Source organism: Muntiacus reevesi, chromosome 5, assembly GCF_963930625.1.
Source record: "Muntiacus reevesi chromosome 5, mMunRee1.1, whole genome shotgun sequence".
NCBI classification, from domain to species: domain Eukaryota; kingdom Metazoa; phylum Chordata; class Mammalia; order Artiodactyla; family Cervidae; genus Muntiacus; species Muntiacus reevesi.
This window is the reverse complement of record NC_089253.1, coordinates 109,930,725-109,949,261: the sequence shown is the minus strand read 5'-3', so window position 1 is coordinate 109,949,261 and position 18,537 is coordinate 109,930,725. Positions and strand designations below refer to the sequence as shown.

The following is an 18,537-nucleotide window of genomic DNA, read 5'->3' as shown; positions in this document are numbered from 1 at the left end:
CACAACATTGTAAATCAACTGTACTTCAATTCGAAAAAAGAAAAGAAATAAGACAGTCTCTGCCCTCCAGAATTTTTCTATATCTTCCAGGGGCAAGATATAACACAATATATCATTAAGCAATTTATAAAACTAGTACCAAAATCAATGGTATAGATAACATGCAAATTGCATTGATGCACAATTTTAGAGTTTCAAACACTTTCTTGTGTTTAACCCTCAGAACAATATTGTTAAGTACACATTATTAGCCCCACTTTAGCAATGAGGAACTTGACATTCAGAATTTTAAATGACCTGCCTCAATCAATAGGAAGTGGAAGGAAGAATCAAGACTCAAGCCAAGGTTTTCTGGTTCTAAACCTAGTGCTATTTTCAACTACAGCACAGGAAAACAAGGATTGAGGTATTTAACAGGGCAGCAGCCTGCCTTCAGCTAGAGGTGGAATTAAACTAAACCTGATAAATATCCAAATTAATTTTATTTTGCAAATTTGTACTTCAGTGTTAGACACACCACCCAACTACCATTTCCTCAGATTTAGTGCTTTAGGGCTCTTACCTGCTCAGTGAGAGCTTTGCTCGCAGAAACTGGGGTGTCAAATACAATAAAAAGCTGGCCTTAGGAGGATCATGTACATCTTAAGCCATAAAGATAAATCTTAAAGATCTTGTTTGAACTAATCCTTACACATTTTGTTTCGCCTCAGAGCCAGAGTGTAACTCGTCCCTACCCTTTTCTAGCATTCTTGCTCCAAATAACCACTTATTTTAAGATGTCAATGGCTGACCCTACCCCAAATTCCACAGGTTCATCCCAGTCCTGCCACCGGACCCTAGACCCTGCCCAGACACCTCCCGCTCCTCCCTAATTTATGATACCTAGGTTCGAGTTCTGCAGGTGCAGTCGCTTGCCATTACACAGCACTGACAGATAAGATGTGACCTTTCGACTCCGTCCTTGGGGACCTCAAGCTGGCCGCGCAGCGTAGTTCCACACCGGAGAAAGGGGCTTCCGGGCTCGGGAACGAAGCCACGGGGAGAACACGGTCCGAAGCGAGGTCTCTGACAACTCGAACGATGCTGAGCGACTGGGCGTGCATCACTCCGCCCCATACTCCTGCCAACTGCAGGAGACTTGGTCCGGCAACCAATCCATCCCAGCTCACGGGCAAGTCCGTGCCAGCCGGACCTTAGGCAGGACCCCGATGACAGGCTGTTGACGGCGGCGGCGGCAGCAAAGCCAAGGCCACCCGCCCCCAGCGCCCATCGCCGCCAACCTAAGACCCCCCCCCACACTGGACCGCAGAGAAGCGTTTCTATGGAAACCCCCTAGCGCTCACGTGACGCACCCGGAGGACCAATCGCCTCTTACCTCTGCCGGCGGCACTGCTTTCGGCCCTCCCTCCTGCCCCGCCCCCTCCCGCCCACGCCTCTGTCGCCCTGCCCCGCCCCTTTCCCGCAGAGAGTTCGCACATGCGCGCTGCGTCCAGCGCGCTACCGCCCCGGCGCGCCCTGCTGTGGGGCGCGTGGGGGCGGCGTAGGAGGGTCGAGGAAGGCGCGAGCCTGAGGAGGAAGGAGCGCGGCCAGCGCGCAGGCCCAGAACCACCCGAGACGCGGCTGCCGGCTACGCCTCTGAGCGGAAGAGGGAAGTGGAGCCGCCAGTCTGTGGCTTCCAGCTGGGGCTGGGCTTGCTAAGGTCGAGGGAGCGTCGAGAGGAGGCCTCGGCCACCGGTCCGGAGCGGGGATGTCGAAGAACACGGTGTCGTCGGCCCGGTTCCGGAAGGTGGACGTGGATGAGTACGACGAGAACAAGTTCGTGGACGAGGAAGACGGGGGCGACGGGCAGGCCGGGCCCGACGAGGGCGAGGTGGACTCCTGCCTGCGGCAATATCCTTCAGTTCGCTGGCCTCCGCGCCCCACCCGACCCGGCCCCTCTTCCGGGACCCCGCTGCGGGCAGGGCGTGAGGGCGGGGACCCCCGCCTCCGTGGGCTTCCTGTCGTGAGTGGGCAGGAGGGCTCTTCCTTTCTCCCGAGACCCCCGGGTCCCGCCCTCGGAAACTTGCCTTCCCAGCGCGCCGTCCACGCCCCCGATTCCTCAGGTTGCGCCCGGAGTTCTCGCCTCCCAGGGACCTGCGGCGACGGCCGCGCCCTCGCGGCGCTGGTGCTGGTCTGTCGGGCAGCTGCAGAGTGCTTAAGTGGTCCTCTCAGGTCGTATTTACCGGGTTTTCATTAGCACCCACGTCCGGTCGGGAGGAGCGGGCATTTTTCTTCAGTGATTTTCTTTTTATTGTGGTGGTATTGTTGTGGCAGCGTTATTTCACGCCGGGAGAGATGGGGCGGCTTGCAAAATTGAGGGCCTTCTGTCTGTCTTTTTAAGCCTGTGGGCGCTTTGTTTTTTCTTTTCTTTTTTTTAAGAGGAAGCGATTTGACAAAATACAGGTTGCACAGAGTTGGTTAACCAGGGGAAAGGGAATGAGTACAAAACTGCCCAGAAAGAAGCTGGAAGCGTTTTACCTGCTAGACGGAAAATGCATGTAGAGAATCCCTGGAAATATTTTAAATAAACCCCAAAGAATAACATAGGAGAAGGTGAATCATTTGTACAGAACCGAATCATTTTGTAATGCTGGAATCGTTTCCGTTAAGTTAAAGTGTGGCTGTCAGTTCCTGGTGTGGGTTTTGCATATTTGAATATTCATAACTTTGAAGGAGTATTTGCCTCAGATCTTTTTTCGGAAAAATGTAAATGTTGCAATAACCAAGGCTGTCGTTTTAGAGATTCTCAGTTACTGAATTCGCTCATTTCTAATTATTCTTGGGTGTATTCATAAGATTAGGAAGGCTCTTTAGACTTTCCTCATCAGTGGCCTATTAAATTAAATGGGGAAATACATGAGTGAAAATATTTGGTAGCAGCCACAGCTGGTCTTACAGGCACATAAAATACAGCATTAAACATTTATCAACATACAGATGTTTCTTTGATTTCCTTGACTTTCACAATCAGCTGTTGCTGTTTTGCATTATTTAAAATAGTTAAGTGTTTGGGGTGGAGGGGAGCGGTCTCATAAGTGAGCCAATCTGCAAATGGCATGCTTCTCTAGAAGTCCATTAAGCCTGGAAAATAACAGCCCGCCACCAACCATAGTTTTTTTAGTCAGACCTTTTTCTTTAGAACATAAGTGGTGAAGATTATCCTGTGTAAAAACATTCTTCGTGATGCATAAATGATGTTTTGTGAGACTAACTTTTTTTAGGTGACGTGTGATGACTCTTCCATGGTATTGCTGTATCTGTATAGTGGATCTGCTTTTAAATCAGTTCGTCTTGAAATATAAAGATACTGTCTCTTCTTGTTTCAACAAGAAGAGACAAGCCCTGATCAGGCAGTACAGATGGAGGAACAAGTGAACTCTGAGGTTTTCCTTTTAGGGCAATGACTGTACATTCTGACAGTGTGATTGGCCTTCTGTTCCTCATTCTTGCTAACTCACTGGTGCTTTCAAAGCAGGACTAAATTTAATAGGTGTGGCCTAAAGCAGTTTGAATGGCCTTTATGAAATATGAGAAGAAATATTAAAAAACAGAAAAATTAAGCTGCCACCTACAGGTCATCATTTTATCTTCTGTAATGCTTCTTATCATCAATATTGAGAGGTTGCTAATGTATATCATTCAGATTGGTAGAGTAATCTGCCAGCACTTTTCTACCAGCATTTCAATAAATACAGAATATAATTCTAATTAAAGGATAGGCGGACAGGCTGTTTCATTTGGGGGCCTAAATAATTCTGATATATATTTTAGAATTTTTTAAAATATCACCCTGGATAATGTTTGCACATGTGTTTTACTGGAAAATGAAAGGTTATTAAGGTGTTCAGTTAATAATTAGAGCCAAGGGTGAAACAGTTTTTGCCTTATTTTTTAAAAATTTAATGCTCTCTTTCATTTTCAGTATTTTACCTTTGATTGACATCCTTGAAACGAACATGTTGAATTTTCCAGTATTGAACGTAGCAACCATAGTAATTTTTCTTTCCATGCATGACATCAAATCTTAAGAACCAGTGGTTCCTGGGCGTTACAGTGCTTTCCTGTGGGCTGGCCTTTGCCGCTATCCCCTTAACCTCCATCACAGGGAATATGACAGCTGCCCTACAGGCAGCTCTGAAAAACCCCCCCATCAACACCAAGAGCCAGGCAGTGAAGGTGAGTCACAGACTACACGCGATCTCTGTTGGTATCTCAGTCTTCTTACCAGAACCCTCCAAAGTGTCTTAACTGTTTGCCATCTTTGACACAGAAGAGCTTACAATGTAGTATGATAGGTGGAAAATCTATATAAAAACTTAGTGCCTCAACATTGAGTTGTGATAACACTTCGTGGTAGGTAGACTTAAGTTCTAATGACGGAGAGATCTGTGTGTTTTTAAAGGAGGCCACTCAGGGTGAATTTGAGCAAAGACTTGAAGAACAAGTGAAACTTTCACAAAATAAACACATGCTACTTGCTTTTGAAAGATTTTTAAAAATTCTACAATTCTCATAGAATTAAATTCTAATATTTAATTCTGTTAAATATTATTGAAAACTGAGAAATGTGGGGGAATAAAAAAGTAATCATAACCCCACACCCATAGATAATTATTACTTTTTGTTGTTGCTATATGCTTACAGTGTTTCTATGAGTTTTTTCTTTTAATTAAAATGGAATTTTATAAACTGCTTTTCATCTGTATAGCAGCATATATGAACAGCTTTACTTGGTAATAAATTTATTTCTATAATATCTTTTTTAACATCTGTATATTGATAATCCTGCAGTTTAGTTATATATAATCTTTGATCATATATTTATTGACTTTTTTCCTGTCATAAATAGTACTGAAATGAACAATTCTTGGTAAAGTCTGAATTGTTTCCTTTGAATAAATTTCTGGAAGTGAATGGCTAGATTTTAGACTGCACATTTTTTTAAGGCTACATATGGTATTGCCATACTACTCTTCAGAAAAGTTGTAAAATTACATTGCCTCTTAACTGTCTTTCAGTAATTCTTAAGAACCTATTTACTTAATTGTTTAAAGCCCAGATTAAATTCTGATGTTTAATTTTGTTAACTATTGTAGAAAACTCAGAAATATGGGGGAATAAAAATGTAATCCTCCATAATCCCACACCCAGAGCACTGACCTCCCACTGTCCCTAGCCATTCACGCATCCTAGGAGCCCCAAGTATCTCCTTAGTTAAATACTATTAAATAATAACTTAGGTAAGTGCATAATTATTATCTAGGCAACATAATCTTTTATAAGAGGAAATACTTCTTTGGTTTTTAAAAGTGAGTAACGTCATTGAAATTTCAGTTTTACCACCTTCTGCTTTTATGTGGGTGTTTTTTTTTTAATCAGAACTTGTGGGTGGGAGGTTATAGCTCTCCATACAAGGATATTTTTCTAAACAGGATAATTGCATAGTCTTTAAACTGAAGATAACAACAGGTGGTAGAAGCATACTGTAAGATCATGCTGGGCAGGAATGCGGAAAGTATCACTTTGTGTTGAATAGAAAGAGAAACATTGTTGGAAGGGGAAATTAAGTGTTCCCTATATTTGGCTTCACTCGACTATAGATATGAAATGAAAAATAAGTTTTAGAAACTTAAATTTTTATTTATTAATAACTTATTTCTGAAGGATGCTTCAGGGTAGAACTATAATTCAGTTTCCTTTTTTTTTTTTTTTTGGTCTTTTTTTTTTTTAATCAAGTGAAATGTATTGATTTAATAAGTTGATAATTTGTTACATCTATCTGTAAGCAAACCCTTTCAGCTCTCTCTTCAAATATATCAAGACTCTGTCTACTTCTGACCACCTCTGCTGCTCCCAAGCTAGCCAAAACTGGCCTGTCTTAGTGAGGTAACTTCCAAACTGGTCTCCCGGCTTCTGTCTCCGGCTCTCCCCACTCTCCCCGCTCCTGCTGCCCCGGGCTTGTTTTCAATATGACAGCCAACCGGTCCTGTTAAAATGTAAGTCAGATTATATCACTCTTCTTAGAACCTTCCAACATCTTCTCATTTCTGTGACTGGAGGCCAGAATTCTCATAAGGGCCTGCAGGGTTTACGTGTTCTGTCTTCCGACTACCTCTCTGACTTCCTGCCCTGCACTCCGCTCCACCCCCCCTTCATCTTCTTGCTGTTCCTTGAGCATACTGAACACACACTAACAGCAGTTACTCTTTTCTCTGTCTGAAATATTTGCCTCAGGTACACCCAAGTTTTCCTCTTCCTTTCTTCAGGTCTTTACCCAAATGTCACATTCGCAGTGCAGCCTTTCTAAAAACTGAAACTGCCCAACACAAAAATGAGTCTGAATGATCTGTTATTTATTTACCCTCAGGATCAAGCAGGGAGCATTGTCTTGAAGGTGCTCATCTCTTTTAAAGCTAACGATATTGAAAAAGCAGTTCAATCCCTGGACAAGAACGGTGTGGATCTCCTAATGAAGTATATTTATAAAGGCTTTGAGAGCCCCTCTGACAATAGCAGTGCTGTGTTATTGCAGTGGCATGAAAAGGTAAGTTATGAATTACACAATCTGTATGACTGCTTCCTTTGTAATGGAAAATAACATTGATAACCTCTAACGTAAATACCTGTTTTGACTCTTTGGTTATACATTGGTTGTTACTACAAATAAATGCATGGAAATGAAAGTTTAGATTTATGCTTACTAGCCTTGGTCTTGAGATGCTGATTTGAATTATTTAAGGATTGCCAAAAGGTGGAAAAGCCAAGCACCCATGAACAGACGAACATGCATGCATGCACACTCAGTCACTCTGCTCATTCATGTACAACTTTGCCACCCCATGGACTGTAGCCCCCCAGGCCCCTCTCCAGATTTTTCAGGCAAGAATACTGGAGTGGGTTGCCATTTTCTCCTCCAGGGGATCAGCCCACATCTCCTGCATTGCAAGTGGATTCTTTACCACTGAGTCATCAGGGATGCTCAAACAGATGAACAGAATCTGACACAGACATACAAGGGAATATTATTTGACCAGAAAGAGTTTATATATATGGTACAGCATGAGTGAACCTTGAAAACATTATGCAAAGTAAAGTAAACCAGATACAAAAAGACACAAAATACTGTGATTCCACGTATGTGAAATATCTAGAATAGGCAGATTCGTAGAGGCAGAAAATGGGTTAGAAATTACCAGTGCCTGGGGAGAAGGGAGGCTGGAGAGTTATTGCTTAATGGGTACAGAATTTCTATTTGGAGAGATGGGAAAGTATTGTAAATAGATGGTGGTGATGCCTATACAATATTTGAATATAACTAATGCCACTGAATTTTATATTTAAAGATGGCTAGTGTGGCAAATTTTATGTTACATATTTTATCAGTTTTAAAAAATGAAATCAGGAGTAGGATCAAGAATTCTTAATATTTTTTTCTGTTTTCCTGCATTTTGCTTTGCAGTATAAGCAGATGCTGGTACACTATGCATCCCCCCAGTCCCTCCTCTCCCAAAAAAATGGCTATGGGGGATTTTTAGCTTTAGGTGAAAAATTGGTGAGGTAATTTTAATACCCAGCTCTTACATTATATTGGTAATATTTGAATAAAACCAACCACAGATAAGGTGTATATTCTTTAACATCTTACAGTTACCAAAAACTTAGTTTTTCAGAAGCTGTTGTCTCGATATCTGAGTGAAAACATAAGATATGAACAGGTAGCAAAACTTGGTGTTTAACCTGGCTCAAGTCACTTCATTCCTCATACACTGTCAAATAAAAGAGCTAACCTTTGTGGGTAGGATTATTATAACTCACTTTTCCCAAGACAGCCCCAGATATGCCTGTTTCCAACATAATTATGAATAGTTCCCTTTTACTCTATGACTATATATATGAGAATAATTCATATAGTCATCCTGTTCATGGAGTACTTCTTACTCATCAGCCACTGTATTGTTTTTTTAATTGAGGTATAATTGCTTTGCACAGCCACTGTACTTTTAGTTTCTGTTTCATGTGATCCTTACAGCAACTCTATGAGATATATAAATATCTTTATCATCCTCAATATACAGATGAAAGAGCCAGCTTTGAAACCTATCAGCCTAGTTTCAGTATAATTTCAGGATCATACCAAACATTGACTGAGTACTTCTTGTATTCTAAGCACTTTATAAATGTTAACTCAATTAATTAATCCTCATAAAAATACTGGGAGGAATGCTAACTACTTCCCTTTTTTACATGGGAAGCTGAGGCATGTGCTAAGTCTTCTTTTCTTCCTAACAGTCACCAGTTTTTGCCAGCCTTATCTCCTAAATACTTCTCAGATCATCCACTCAGCCATCTCTAACGCAGCTGTCCTCGGCCTCTTTCAGTTTGTTGCCAGGGTTTTCTAAAAGGGTCTTCTGGCTATCAGTTTTTCTCCCTCAAATCTGTTCTCCACCCAGTTGCCAGATGATCTAATGTCCAGATCTACGCTTGAAAGTCCACTGCAGAACTGAGTCCAGATTCCCAGGTCCAGCCTCCTCTTCATGTTGTTCTTCCCCGTGTACTGTAGCAATAAGCATAGTAATGTGTTTCCCGCTGGACATACCACAATATTTCACACCTCTGTAGCTTTGCTTATGATTTTCACTCTGCCCCAGTGCCTCCTTATCCTTTTATGTCAGCCTGTCACCTACTTACCCATTTAATGTGTCATTTCTCCAGGAAGCCGTAACCTCACCATTCCACTTTCCTCTGTGTCCTCAGGTTGTGTATATGGCCCTCCTCTGCTTTTCTAGCACCCAGAGCCTGGCTCTGTCATTTCATACGTTATATGTAAATAGCCTGTGTATATGTCTGTCTCTTCCCTGTCTCGATGCTGTATTTGTTCGCTTTTATTCCCCCAGCCTCTAGCACAGTACGCAATACACACAGGTGTTTCAGTGTTTTTGACCACAAGAAAACCAGAGCTTCAAATTCCTAATACTTAATCACAACTTCCAATTTTTCCAGGTAATGTCAAAGTTCCTAAGTTCTTAGCTATTAAGTAGTATTTTCTTAGCTTGAGAAAAGAAAAATCTGACAAACGCTGAGTGCTTTAAACTGGAACTTAGTATGGTCGAACCCAGTTTGAATTTCTTCCTGGCACTGCTGAGAATAAGAGCAGAATGAAATGTCCTAAATTTAAATACATGGTTATATTTAAATTTATGCCCTAACCCCAGCCCTAACCTGTTTTCGGCAAGAACATCATGCTGCAGATCTCTAAGAACATACTGTTATTTGACACCCTAGAATGTCAACTAGCATCTGAGTAGAATGTGAGTGCCTGAGAGCAGGCACTCGGAAGGTTTTTCGGTTGTTGCTGTTACTGTGTCCCCAGTGCCGTGAACAGTGCCTGGCCCATAATAGGTGCTCGAGAAATACTTGTTTAAAAAATTAGCAAATCCAAAATCAGTTGCTGCACACGCCCTTCCTTGAAGAAAAATGTTTTACTTGGTATGAGAACTGAGCCTTTACGATTCTGTCAACACTGACATTTTGGTTTGTGTTTAGGCGCTTGCTGCTGGAGGAGTGGGGTCCATCGTTCGAGTCTTGACTGCAAGGAAAACCGTGTAGTCCGGCGGGAACTGGATTTCTCCCATGGGGTGGGAGCTGCTGGTACCAAGACCAAAACAACCAAATGCCACGGCTGTCCCCGGGCAGCGTCTGTTCTCTCAGCTTTGCCTTCTTGCTTCCTTTTCATATCTGTACAGAAGAAAATTACATTCATATCAGTTTTCCCTAAATGAAAATTGGGATGAGATAAAAGAAATATTTCAACAGGAGTGTGTCATGATCTCAGAATGATTTCAGTGCCATGGATACCAGTCTGTAAATAGCATAATTTACACTCAACTTTAATTGTGCAGTTGTTCCCCTGTTGGCTGGGTTTTCCTTTGTTTGTTGTTTGTTTTTTGGGAGGGTTTTTTGGCTTTGACTAATAGTGAGAAATTTGATCAGAATTGGAGGCCAGTTTCTTAACTCATTGCTAGCCAGGAAATGATCTATATATATTTAAAAAAAAAAAATGTTTGAGAGACTGTCAGCTATTAACATTGCAAAACTGGACCAAACTTCCCTTATTTAAATGAAATGTGTTTCTGGAACAAGTGGTGGCTGAACACCATGACCAAGTCCAGCTGTGTTTCTGCTTCCCTCCAGATGATGTGCGTTTAAGTCATCTTCTTCCTCTCCGCATCCAGTAATCATGGCCTCTTGATTTCTGTGTGGTCACCCAGGGTACAGAGCGACGAATCTTGCTCTACACAAATGTATCTATAAGATGCCAGAGCCTGTTTGGCACGAGCATAAACTTTGTTTTCCAATAATATGACCCTATTTGGGGAAATTACTCCAAATCAGAAAAGATGTGGAAACTATGATGTAGTTCAAACTCTGGGCAGCCTCTGAATGAAAAGATCTTTTCTTTAGACTTACAGTAGCTGCCTTTGACATCATGAGGTATATAACTAGTATTTAATATGTCCTATAAATGTCTTCTTCAGTGTTCTTCAGGGTAATTGGGACCTCAAAGGATTTGGTTCAGATCCAAACACATACACATTCTGTATTTTAGGTCAGTGTTTTTTTAAAAAAACAAAATACCACACATCGAAAAGTGTTTACTTTGTTGGACAAACCAAATGGATTCTCAAAAAATGACCGGTGCTTATGAAAAATTATTATTATTCAGTAGCTCTAAAACAAACCACCTGAATGCTTATGACCAAGCAGGAAATCAGAGTATATCTAGGATTTACATCTGACACCAGTTTCGTAACCACTGACCTGTGTGAAAACTGGTGCAGAAATTCTGTAAACTCTTTGCTGTTTTTGATACCTGCTTTTTGTTCTGTTTTGTAAAAATGATAATCTTCAGAAAATAAATTGTCAGTGTTGAATAATTTATTTTTGTCTTATTTTAATACTTACGAAGGCATAGTTAATGAAGAGGAAAGATTTCCTTTTTTACCACCAGGTTACTACACTCTTTGACAAGAATAATTTTGCATAGAAGGTTTATATGACTACCTTATTTAAATATTAGATAGTAGAGAAGAGGAGAAAATTATTAATAAATGTTAATAATGAAGTGATTATTATAATCACTCACTCTGGAGTGATTCCATAACTGTCTGGAAGCCTGATGAACACCACTCCCAGCTCCCAAGCTCTTTCTTACATCAGTCATCTACTGTCTTCAGCTACTCAAGGCATTCTCTCTACCACTGCACCTGACTAGATTCCTACATCAAAGATTTAGAAATTTACAAGCAGTTCAGAGGGCAATGAGTAAGAGACACTAAACTACAGATAATACAGGTGGTCAAATAGGTATAACAACCACATACAAACTTTAAAGGAAAACAAGTGATATTGCAACAGTGGTGGTTTAGTTACTAAGTCGTGTCCGACTCTTGTGATCCCATGGACTTGGAACCTGCCAGGCTCCTCTGTCCGTGGGATTCTCCAGGCAAGAATACTGGAGTGGGTTGCCATTTCCTTCTCCAGGGGATCTTCCCAACCTAGGAACCGAACCTAGTTCTCCTGCCTTGCAGGCAGATTCTTTACCGACTGAGCTACAAGGGAAGTCCAGATTGCAATACTTTTTCATAAAGTCCTTAACATCTCTTTCATGACTATAGTGTTGGAGGAAATTCCAGAGTTATCTATTTTATAGTCATAAGAATGATTATACTCAAAATTTGCCAACAGCTTTTCTCAGAGAAAAACTATGTAGCAAATAGAACAGCATAGGTATGGAGTCAGAATGCATGCCAGCTGGAAACAAGTGGCTCAACTGATGCATCTCAGCTAGACTTCAGCCCGAGTGATGCTGACCATGACAAAGCACCATCGTGAAAAGAGTGAGAGGTAGCATGAATTGTGGGAAAAAGATGAATGCTAAGGGGCACTCTGAGCACCTATGCCCTTCTACTTCAATCTCGGTGGTTAACTATTTTTCTGTGTTTTGTCTTTGCCAATTTAAAGGGGGGGGAAATGGCACACAGACCCTTTGTTGGGGCTTTCCTGATGGCTCAGTGGTAGAGAATCGGCCTGCCAGTGCAGGAGACACAGGTTCAATCCACGGGTCGGCAGGACGCCTGAAGAGGGAAATGGCAACCTACTCCCTTATTCTTGCCTGGAAAATTCCATGGACAGAGGAGCCTGGTGGGCTACAGTCCATGGGGTCACAAGAGAGTCAGATGCAACTTAGTGACTAAACAACAAGAACCGTTTGTTAGTTGTTCAGTAACAGCACTGTTTAGGTATGATGATGTGTTAGAGGAATCTATCAACACACAGGTGAAATCCATCTGGAGATGGGACAAACTGAGTCTTTTTAAAGCATGCATCATGTTCCCCATGATCACAAAGGACATAGTGGAAGAGTAACATCTGGATCTTGCTCACAAGTTGCTTTCAGCCTCATTGGAAAGTAAGATTTAAGCATTCTAAAGTTAATGACATATAATTTAGTATTATGCCCCTTAACTGTTGATCCCAAGGAGGGCTAGCACCTGTCTCTGGAAGGACCAGCCGGGAAAACTGCCTGTCCCACCCCAAACAAAGGCAAGAAGACATGAAAGCAAAATGGTCTTTGGGGTCCCTTCCTTCCAGCTCTAGGGGGTTTCCCTGATAGCTCAGTTGGTAAAGAATCCATCTACAATGCAGGAGACCCCGGGTTGACTCCTGGGTCAGGAAGATCTGCTGGAGAAGGGATAGGCTACCCACTCCAGTTTTCTTGGGCTTCCCTTGTGGCTCAGCTGGTAAAGAATCCGCCTGCAATGTGGGACACCTGGGTTCGGTCCCTGGGTTGGGAAGATCCCCTGGCAAAGGGAAAGGCTACCCACTGCTGTATTCTGGCCTGAAGAATATACAGTCCATGGGGTTGCAAAGAGTCGGATGTGACTGAGTGCCTTTCACTCACTCCCTCCAGCAGGAGATGCTGTCCCTGACGTCATCCTTCTATTACTCACTGCCTGAACAAAGTCTTCTGGGCCTGCTGCTTCCTCTAGAAGAAGCATGCTGCATGCCTGCTGGGTCAAAGCTTCCCAAAGAGGTGTCTGTTCATCCCTAGGGCTTCTGCAACTGAGTTCTTGGGCAACTGCCGGTTCTGAAGAAGATTTTAAAATGTGTCCCCGGGGACTTGCGGTTGTCCAGTGGCTAAGACACCATGCTGCCAATGTGGGGGGCCCTGCTTCGATCCCTGGTCAAGAAGCTATATCCCACATGACACAACTAAGAGTCTGCTTGCCCCAACTACAAAGATCCCACATGCAGCACCTACGAGATCCTGTGGGCTGCAATGACGATCTAAGACATGGCACAGCCCAATAAATTTTTTTTTAATTTAAAGACAATTTTTAAAAAATTAAAAACTTTAATTAAAAATGGGTCCTCGTTTCTTGGTGCTCCGGTTTTCTCACCTTTTAGAAAATGGGGCAGTAATAATAGTGTTGTAGGAATTACAGAAAGCATTTAGTGCCTTCACATGTTTGGTTGAACCATATGAAACTGCTATCTTTGTAGGGCAAGATGATGGAATAGTGGCAACTTCATAATTTTCAAGCCTATACTAAGTGTTCAATAAGTGTTACTTTTTCTTCCTTTATTTAATTTGAATGTATTATTTGGTAATTTTTGTTTTGCTTTTAAATCTTTGACACAGGCTTTAAAGGAGCTTCATCTTAGTTTTCTATCTGCATATATGTGAGTAGCAGTATAATTATTATAATAAGGATTAATTAGTTGACAGTGAGGGTAGGAGAGGTTCTGTCTGTGAGCCTTTTTCTTTTTAAAGGAGAAAGCATTTTTCAAGTTTGAGAGAGCCTATCCTAGACCTTTCCCAGTCTGCCTCATTTAATTCACCTGCCCAGTGTTTTCATCCTCACATCAGGATGCTAATCTTAGTTTGGGGTCAGTTAGAAAATCTGACAAGCAAGCTTGGCTTTTGATTTCTCCCAGTAGAACATGACACTGGGAAGACCTTTCACGCCTCCTTTGCAGACTGGAGAGCTGACAGTTCTGAACCAGCGTCTTGATTCAAGTGAGTAACCAGATACCTTGCTTGATCACTAGGGGCTGATGTTAAGAATTTTATTAGCCAGCAGGCATATGCTAAGTATGGCTCAAAGTGCTTTATGTGTATTATCTCCTTTAGTCCTCGTAAGAGCCCTATGACATAGGTGGTGTGATTTCCCCCATATTGCAGATGAGGAAACAGGTACGGAGCTGCCCATGGTCAATCAGCTCTCAGGAATTCTAACCTGGGCTGGCTCCAGAACCTGTGCCCTTGGCGACTGCTCCACAGTCTGTCCAGGCATTATCCGTTTGTCCTGAAAACAATCCTAGGCAATGGGTGAAGGGGCTGGGGTCTTCCCAGCTCTGGAGCAGGCTCTTAACCCTCATCACCCGCCTGCCCTGCTCCCCAGGGCCCAGTCAGCCCTGTGTGCTGTGTCCCTGCGACTCCCTGCAGACTGGCCTCCTTCCCAGCCCCAGTGCCTCGGCCCCTCCTTGGGGTGACGTTGTTTATCTGACCCTTCTTAAAATAGTTAAAAAGCGCATGTGAATTCTCTTGACTTGAATTCCCCCTTTGCCCTAGGGGTGCGCTAGCATTCTTTCCCCATTGAGTGGTCCTTGGAGAGCTGCCCACAGGCAGCGCGGGAAGGCCAACTGAGAATGATGGAGTTACTTGGTTGGTTGGTGGCTTTCTCCTGCTCTAATACCACTTCCCCAATTTTGAGAAGGCCTGCCTTCGTGAATATGCTGGATTTCCTCTTTTTCTTTTTTTTCTTTTTCCTGTATTTTTTCTGTATTTTTGTTTATTAACCTAATCCTCTGATAGAAAAGGCAAGAATATTATTAGGAGTAGTAAAAGTGGTGGGGTTTTTGTTTTTACAGTACTATGGCCAGAGGTGGCTAATCCAGATTTCTAGGGAAGAGCTCTCCTTAAGGAAAAGAATATATGAATTACAATCCTAAGATTGAAATAGGGTCTTGGCAGGGGCATATGCAGTCGGGGACCCAAAGGCTTACCTTTCACTACACGATAAATTCATCTCTGGCTGTGACACTTGGGAATTTGAACATCTTTTGTTTTCTCCAAATCCTCTTATTTCCAGTGTCCTATTACTGGTATACAATATTTGTAGATGCACTGAATCCATGTTGAAGGAGTAGCAAGATCAGGGTGGATTGGAATAAAGGGAGACAGATCAGTCTGAACTTGGCCTTGCACAGGCAGAAGGGGCAGGTTCAACTGAAATGGAAGGAGTAGAAAGATGAGAAAGTTGAAGCAGGTTTCACTGTTGCTGTTTTATTGTTTTAATATTTTAACATAATGTTATAGACAATGAAATTTATTTATTAAGAGGATTAGGTTTTGGTAAAGTATTTCCATGCTGCTGCTGCTGCTGCTAAGTCGCTTCAGTCGTGTCCGACTCTGTGTGACCCCATAAATGGCAGCCCACCAGGCTCCCCCGACCCTGGGACTCTCCAGGCAAGAACACTAGAGTGGATTCCCTGTTCCTTCTCCAATGCATGAAAGTGAAAAGTGAAAGTGAAGTCACTCAGTCGAGTCCAACTCTTCACGACCCCATGGACTAGAGTCTAACAGGCTCCTCCACCCATGGGATTTTCCAGGCAAGAGTACTAGAGTGTGTTGCCATTGCCTTCTCCAAGAGGCATTCAAAAAAGTCATGAACTTTAAAAAAAAAATTACTTTAGCTGAAATGACACTGATGGTCACTCAGTCTTACCCTCCCCCCTTTATTTAAATTTAAATTATTTATTTATTTTTGGCTGCGCAGGGTCTTGATTGCTGTGTGCAGGCTTGCTCTAGTTGCAGCAAGCGGGGGCTACTCTCCAGTTGTGGTGGTTGGGCTTCTCACTCTGGTGACTTCTCTTGTTGCAGAGCTCTTGCTCTAGAGTGTGGGCTCAGTAGTTGTGGTGTGAGGTCTTAGTTGCCCCTCAGCGTGTGAAAACTTCCAGGAGCAGGGATCGATCCCATGTCCCTGGCAGGGATCGACCCCTGCCTCAATGGCAGGCAGATTCTTAACCACTGGACCACCAGGGAAGTCCCTCACCCCTTTTATAGTAGTCAAAGAATGGGAAATTTTATAAGAAAGACAGCATCTTAAGTTAATAGTATAAAATAGTTTCATGTATAAAAATGGAATGAGTAATTATATCCTTTTCATAATTATATCCTTTTCATCATTTCTTAAAATGTTAGTTCATTTCAAAGTAGTCTGAAACATTGAAACAACTTTAAGAGTCCTACAAAAAGGCCCTTGAGGTCCAGAGTTACCCAAGTTTATGAAACGTATGAAATGTAATACAGATATAGCACAAACAGCAGGAAACCAAAGGCATAGCACTCGCCGTGTGGTGGTAACGTGGCTTTTAATTTCCGAAGCGAGATTCTCAGTGAGAGCAGCTGGGGCCGCTGTGCTGTGCTTAGTCGCTCGCTCAGTCGTGTCCAACTCTGCATCCCCATGGTCTGCAGCCTTCCAGGCTCCTCTGTCCATGGAAGTTTCCTGGCAAGAATACTAAAGTGGGTTGCCATTTCCTTCTCCAGGGGATCTTTCTGACCCAGGGATCGAACCTGTATCTTCTGCATTGGCAGGCGGATTCTTTTCCACTGAGCCACCTAGGAAGCCCATGAGAGTAGATAGACTAAAACACAAAAGCCACCCTTTATTGAGTACTTAGTATGTGTCAGTACCATCATATTTTATTTTCAGAACTGAAGCTTAGAGAATAGATAAAAGAGACACGGTTTGTAGGAACTGGATTCCTACTCAGATCTGCCTGACTCCCAAGTCATACCCCACCTCTTACACAGCTCCGGTGCTTGAGGAATGCAGATGTTTCCAGGACAAATAAGCTTTCTCTGGACATCTCAAATCTTAATGCTTCAGGGTTACTGTTGAGAGACAAAACCTCCTCAGGAGCCCTTCAAAGATGCAGAGGTTAACAATCATAGAAATCAGAAGAGAGATTTGGAGAAGTGCTGCAATGCTAGAAGCATACTCAGCATGGCATTGCTGTTTTTTCATTGTGAGTTTTACTTGCCTTTGATGATTCCTAAAGTATGAGGCAGAGGCCAATTCCCATAACATATGTAACTCCACTAGAAAAGAGAAAAGTGACTGAGAGTTGGGCTCCTCAAAGTTCTCTTTGTCTTGAGAAACTCCTCATAGTTTCTCTTATGTCTTGCTCCCCACCCAGTATTTTTTTAGTTGGAGTATAGTTGAGAGTATAGTTGGACTGTAAAGAAAGCTGAGCACCAAAGAATTGATGCTTTTTAACTGGGGTATTGGAGAAGACTCCTGAGAGTCCCTTGGACTGCAAGTTGATCAAACCAATCAATCCTAAAGGAAATCAGTCATAAATATTCATTGGAAGGACTGATGCTGAAGCTGAAACTCCAATACTTTGACCACCTGATGTGACGAACTGACTCATTGGAAAAAACCCTGATGCTGCAACAGATTGAGGACAGGAGGAGAAGGGGATGACAGAGGATGAGATGGTTGGATGGCATTACTGACTCAATGGACATGAGTTTCAGCAGACTCTGGGAGTTGGTGATGGACAGGGAAGCCTGGAATGCTGCAGTCCATGGGGATGCAAAGGGTCAGACACGACTGAGCGACTGAACTGAACTGATAGTTGCTTTACAATATTATGATAGTTTGTGCTATACAAGGAAGTGAATCAGCTATATGGATACAAATATCTCCTCCCTCTTGAACCTCCCTCCAACCCCCACCACCCTACTCCTCTGGGTCATCTCAGAGATCAAGCTGAGCTCCCTACATTACACAGCAGCTTCCCACTAGATTCCTGTTTTCCGTATTGTCATAGACGATGTCTTTTTTTTTTTTTTAATTTGGCTACGTTGGGTCTTAGTTGTGACGGTGTGGGATCTTAGTTTCCCGACCAGGGATTGAACCTAGGTCCCCTGCGTTGGAAGCACAGAGTCTTAGCCACTGGACCACCAGGGAAATCCCTAGATGATGTCTTTTAACTAATGAACTTCTATTTTCATTAGTTTCATCATAATTCCATTTAGCAAGAAGCAGAGCTACAATTCTCATTTCATTAGTCAAGTTAAATAGATTATTGGTCATAAACTAAAAATTATTTGCTTAATTGATCCATGTTGTCCACATTCAATATAATCATCTGGTGTTCCATTTTGGAAGTACCCTGAATTGCAAACTTATTTCTGTCCACACTTCTGGAGTGCCCTCACAATCCAGTTTAAAGATTGCAGATTAGAGTTTTCATATGGGAATCCTGGTGAATGGGAAATTCCTGAGATAACTCTGGTTTTGAGGAAGTTGGGATCATGATCACAGACGGCATGCATCAGGAACCAAGCCGCCATTCACCAGGCGCTAAGCCAATAACAAACATTTGACTGTGTTCCTCATGCATGCTGCCGTCACATGTCTG

General features: G+C 42.5%; 2 protein-coding genes and 1 non-coding gene across 3 annotated transcripts in view; 1 reads left to right on the top strand and 2 right to left on the bottom strand.

Moving 5' to 3' along the window:
- The window catches only part of RGL1 (ral guanine nucleotide dissociation stimulator like 1), a 270,929-nt gene extending 269,643 nt beyond the window's left edge, over nucleotides 1-1,286 (bottom strand). The window contains exon 1 of the mRNA XM_065936188.1: nucleotides 883-1,286. The gene's annotated coding sequence lies outside the window, so the exon portion shown is untranslated. The remainder of the gene's footprint in view (nucleotides 1-882) is intronic.
- A 206-nt stretch (nucleotides 1,287-1,492) lies between these two features.
- On the top strand, nucleotides 1,493-10,977 carry ARPC5 (actin related protein 2/3 complex subunit 5). Its single transcript, XM_065936187.1, has 4 exons — nucleotides 1,493-2,002; nucleotides 4,069-4,215; nucleotides 6,407-6,583; nucleotides 9,583-10,977. Exons 1-4 carry the CDS (start codon nucleotides 1,748-1,750, stop codon nucleotides 9,643-9,645), a joined length of 642 nt encoding a protein of 213 aa, XP_065792259.1. The 5' UTR covers nucleotides 1,493-1,747; the 3' UTR covers nucleotides 9,646-10,977.
- A 7,033-nt stretch (nucleotides 10,978-18,010) lies between these two features.
- TRNAG-UCC (transfer RNA glycine (anticodon UCC)) lies at nucleotides 18,011-18,083 on the bottom strand. Its single transcript has one exon. It is a non-coding gene; the product is annotated as a tRNA-Gly (tRNA).
- Nucleotides 18,084-18,537: the final 454 nt, after the last annotated feature.

What these genes read in the sequence shown, in the direction of transcription:
- ARPC5 (XM_065936187.1), top strand. Translation starts at nt 1,748, where the DNA reads ATGTCGAAGAACACGGTGTCGTCGGCCCGGTTCCGGAAGGTGGACGTG. An exon ending in GCCTCCGTGGGCTTCCTGTC is followed by an intron (nt 2,003 to 4,068) that starts GTGAGTGGGCAG and finishes TCAAATCTTAAG; the next exon opens with AACCAGTGGTTCCTGGGCGT. An exon ending in CCAAGAGCCAGGCAGTGAAG is followed by an intron (nt 4,216 to 6,406) that starts GTGAGTCACAGA and finishes ATTTACCCTCAG; the next exon opens with GATCAAGCAGGGAGCATTGT.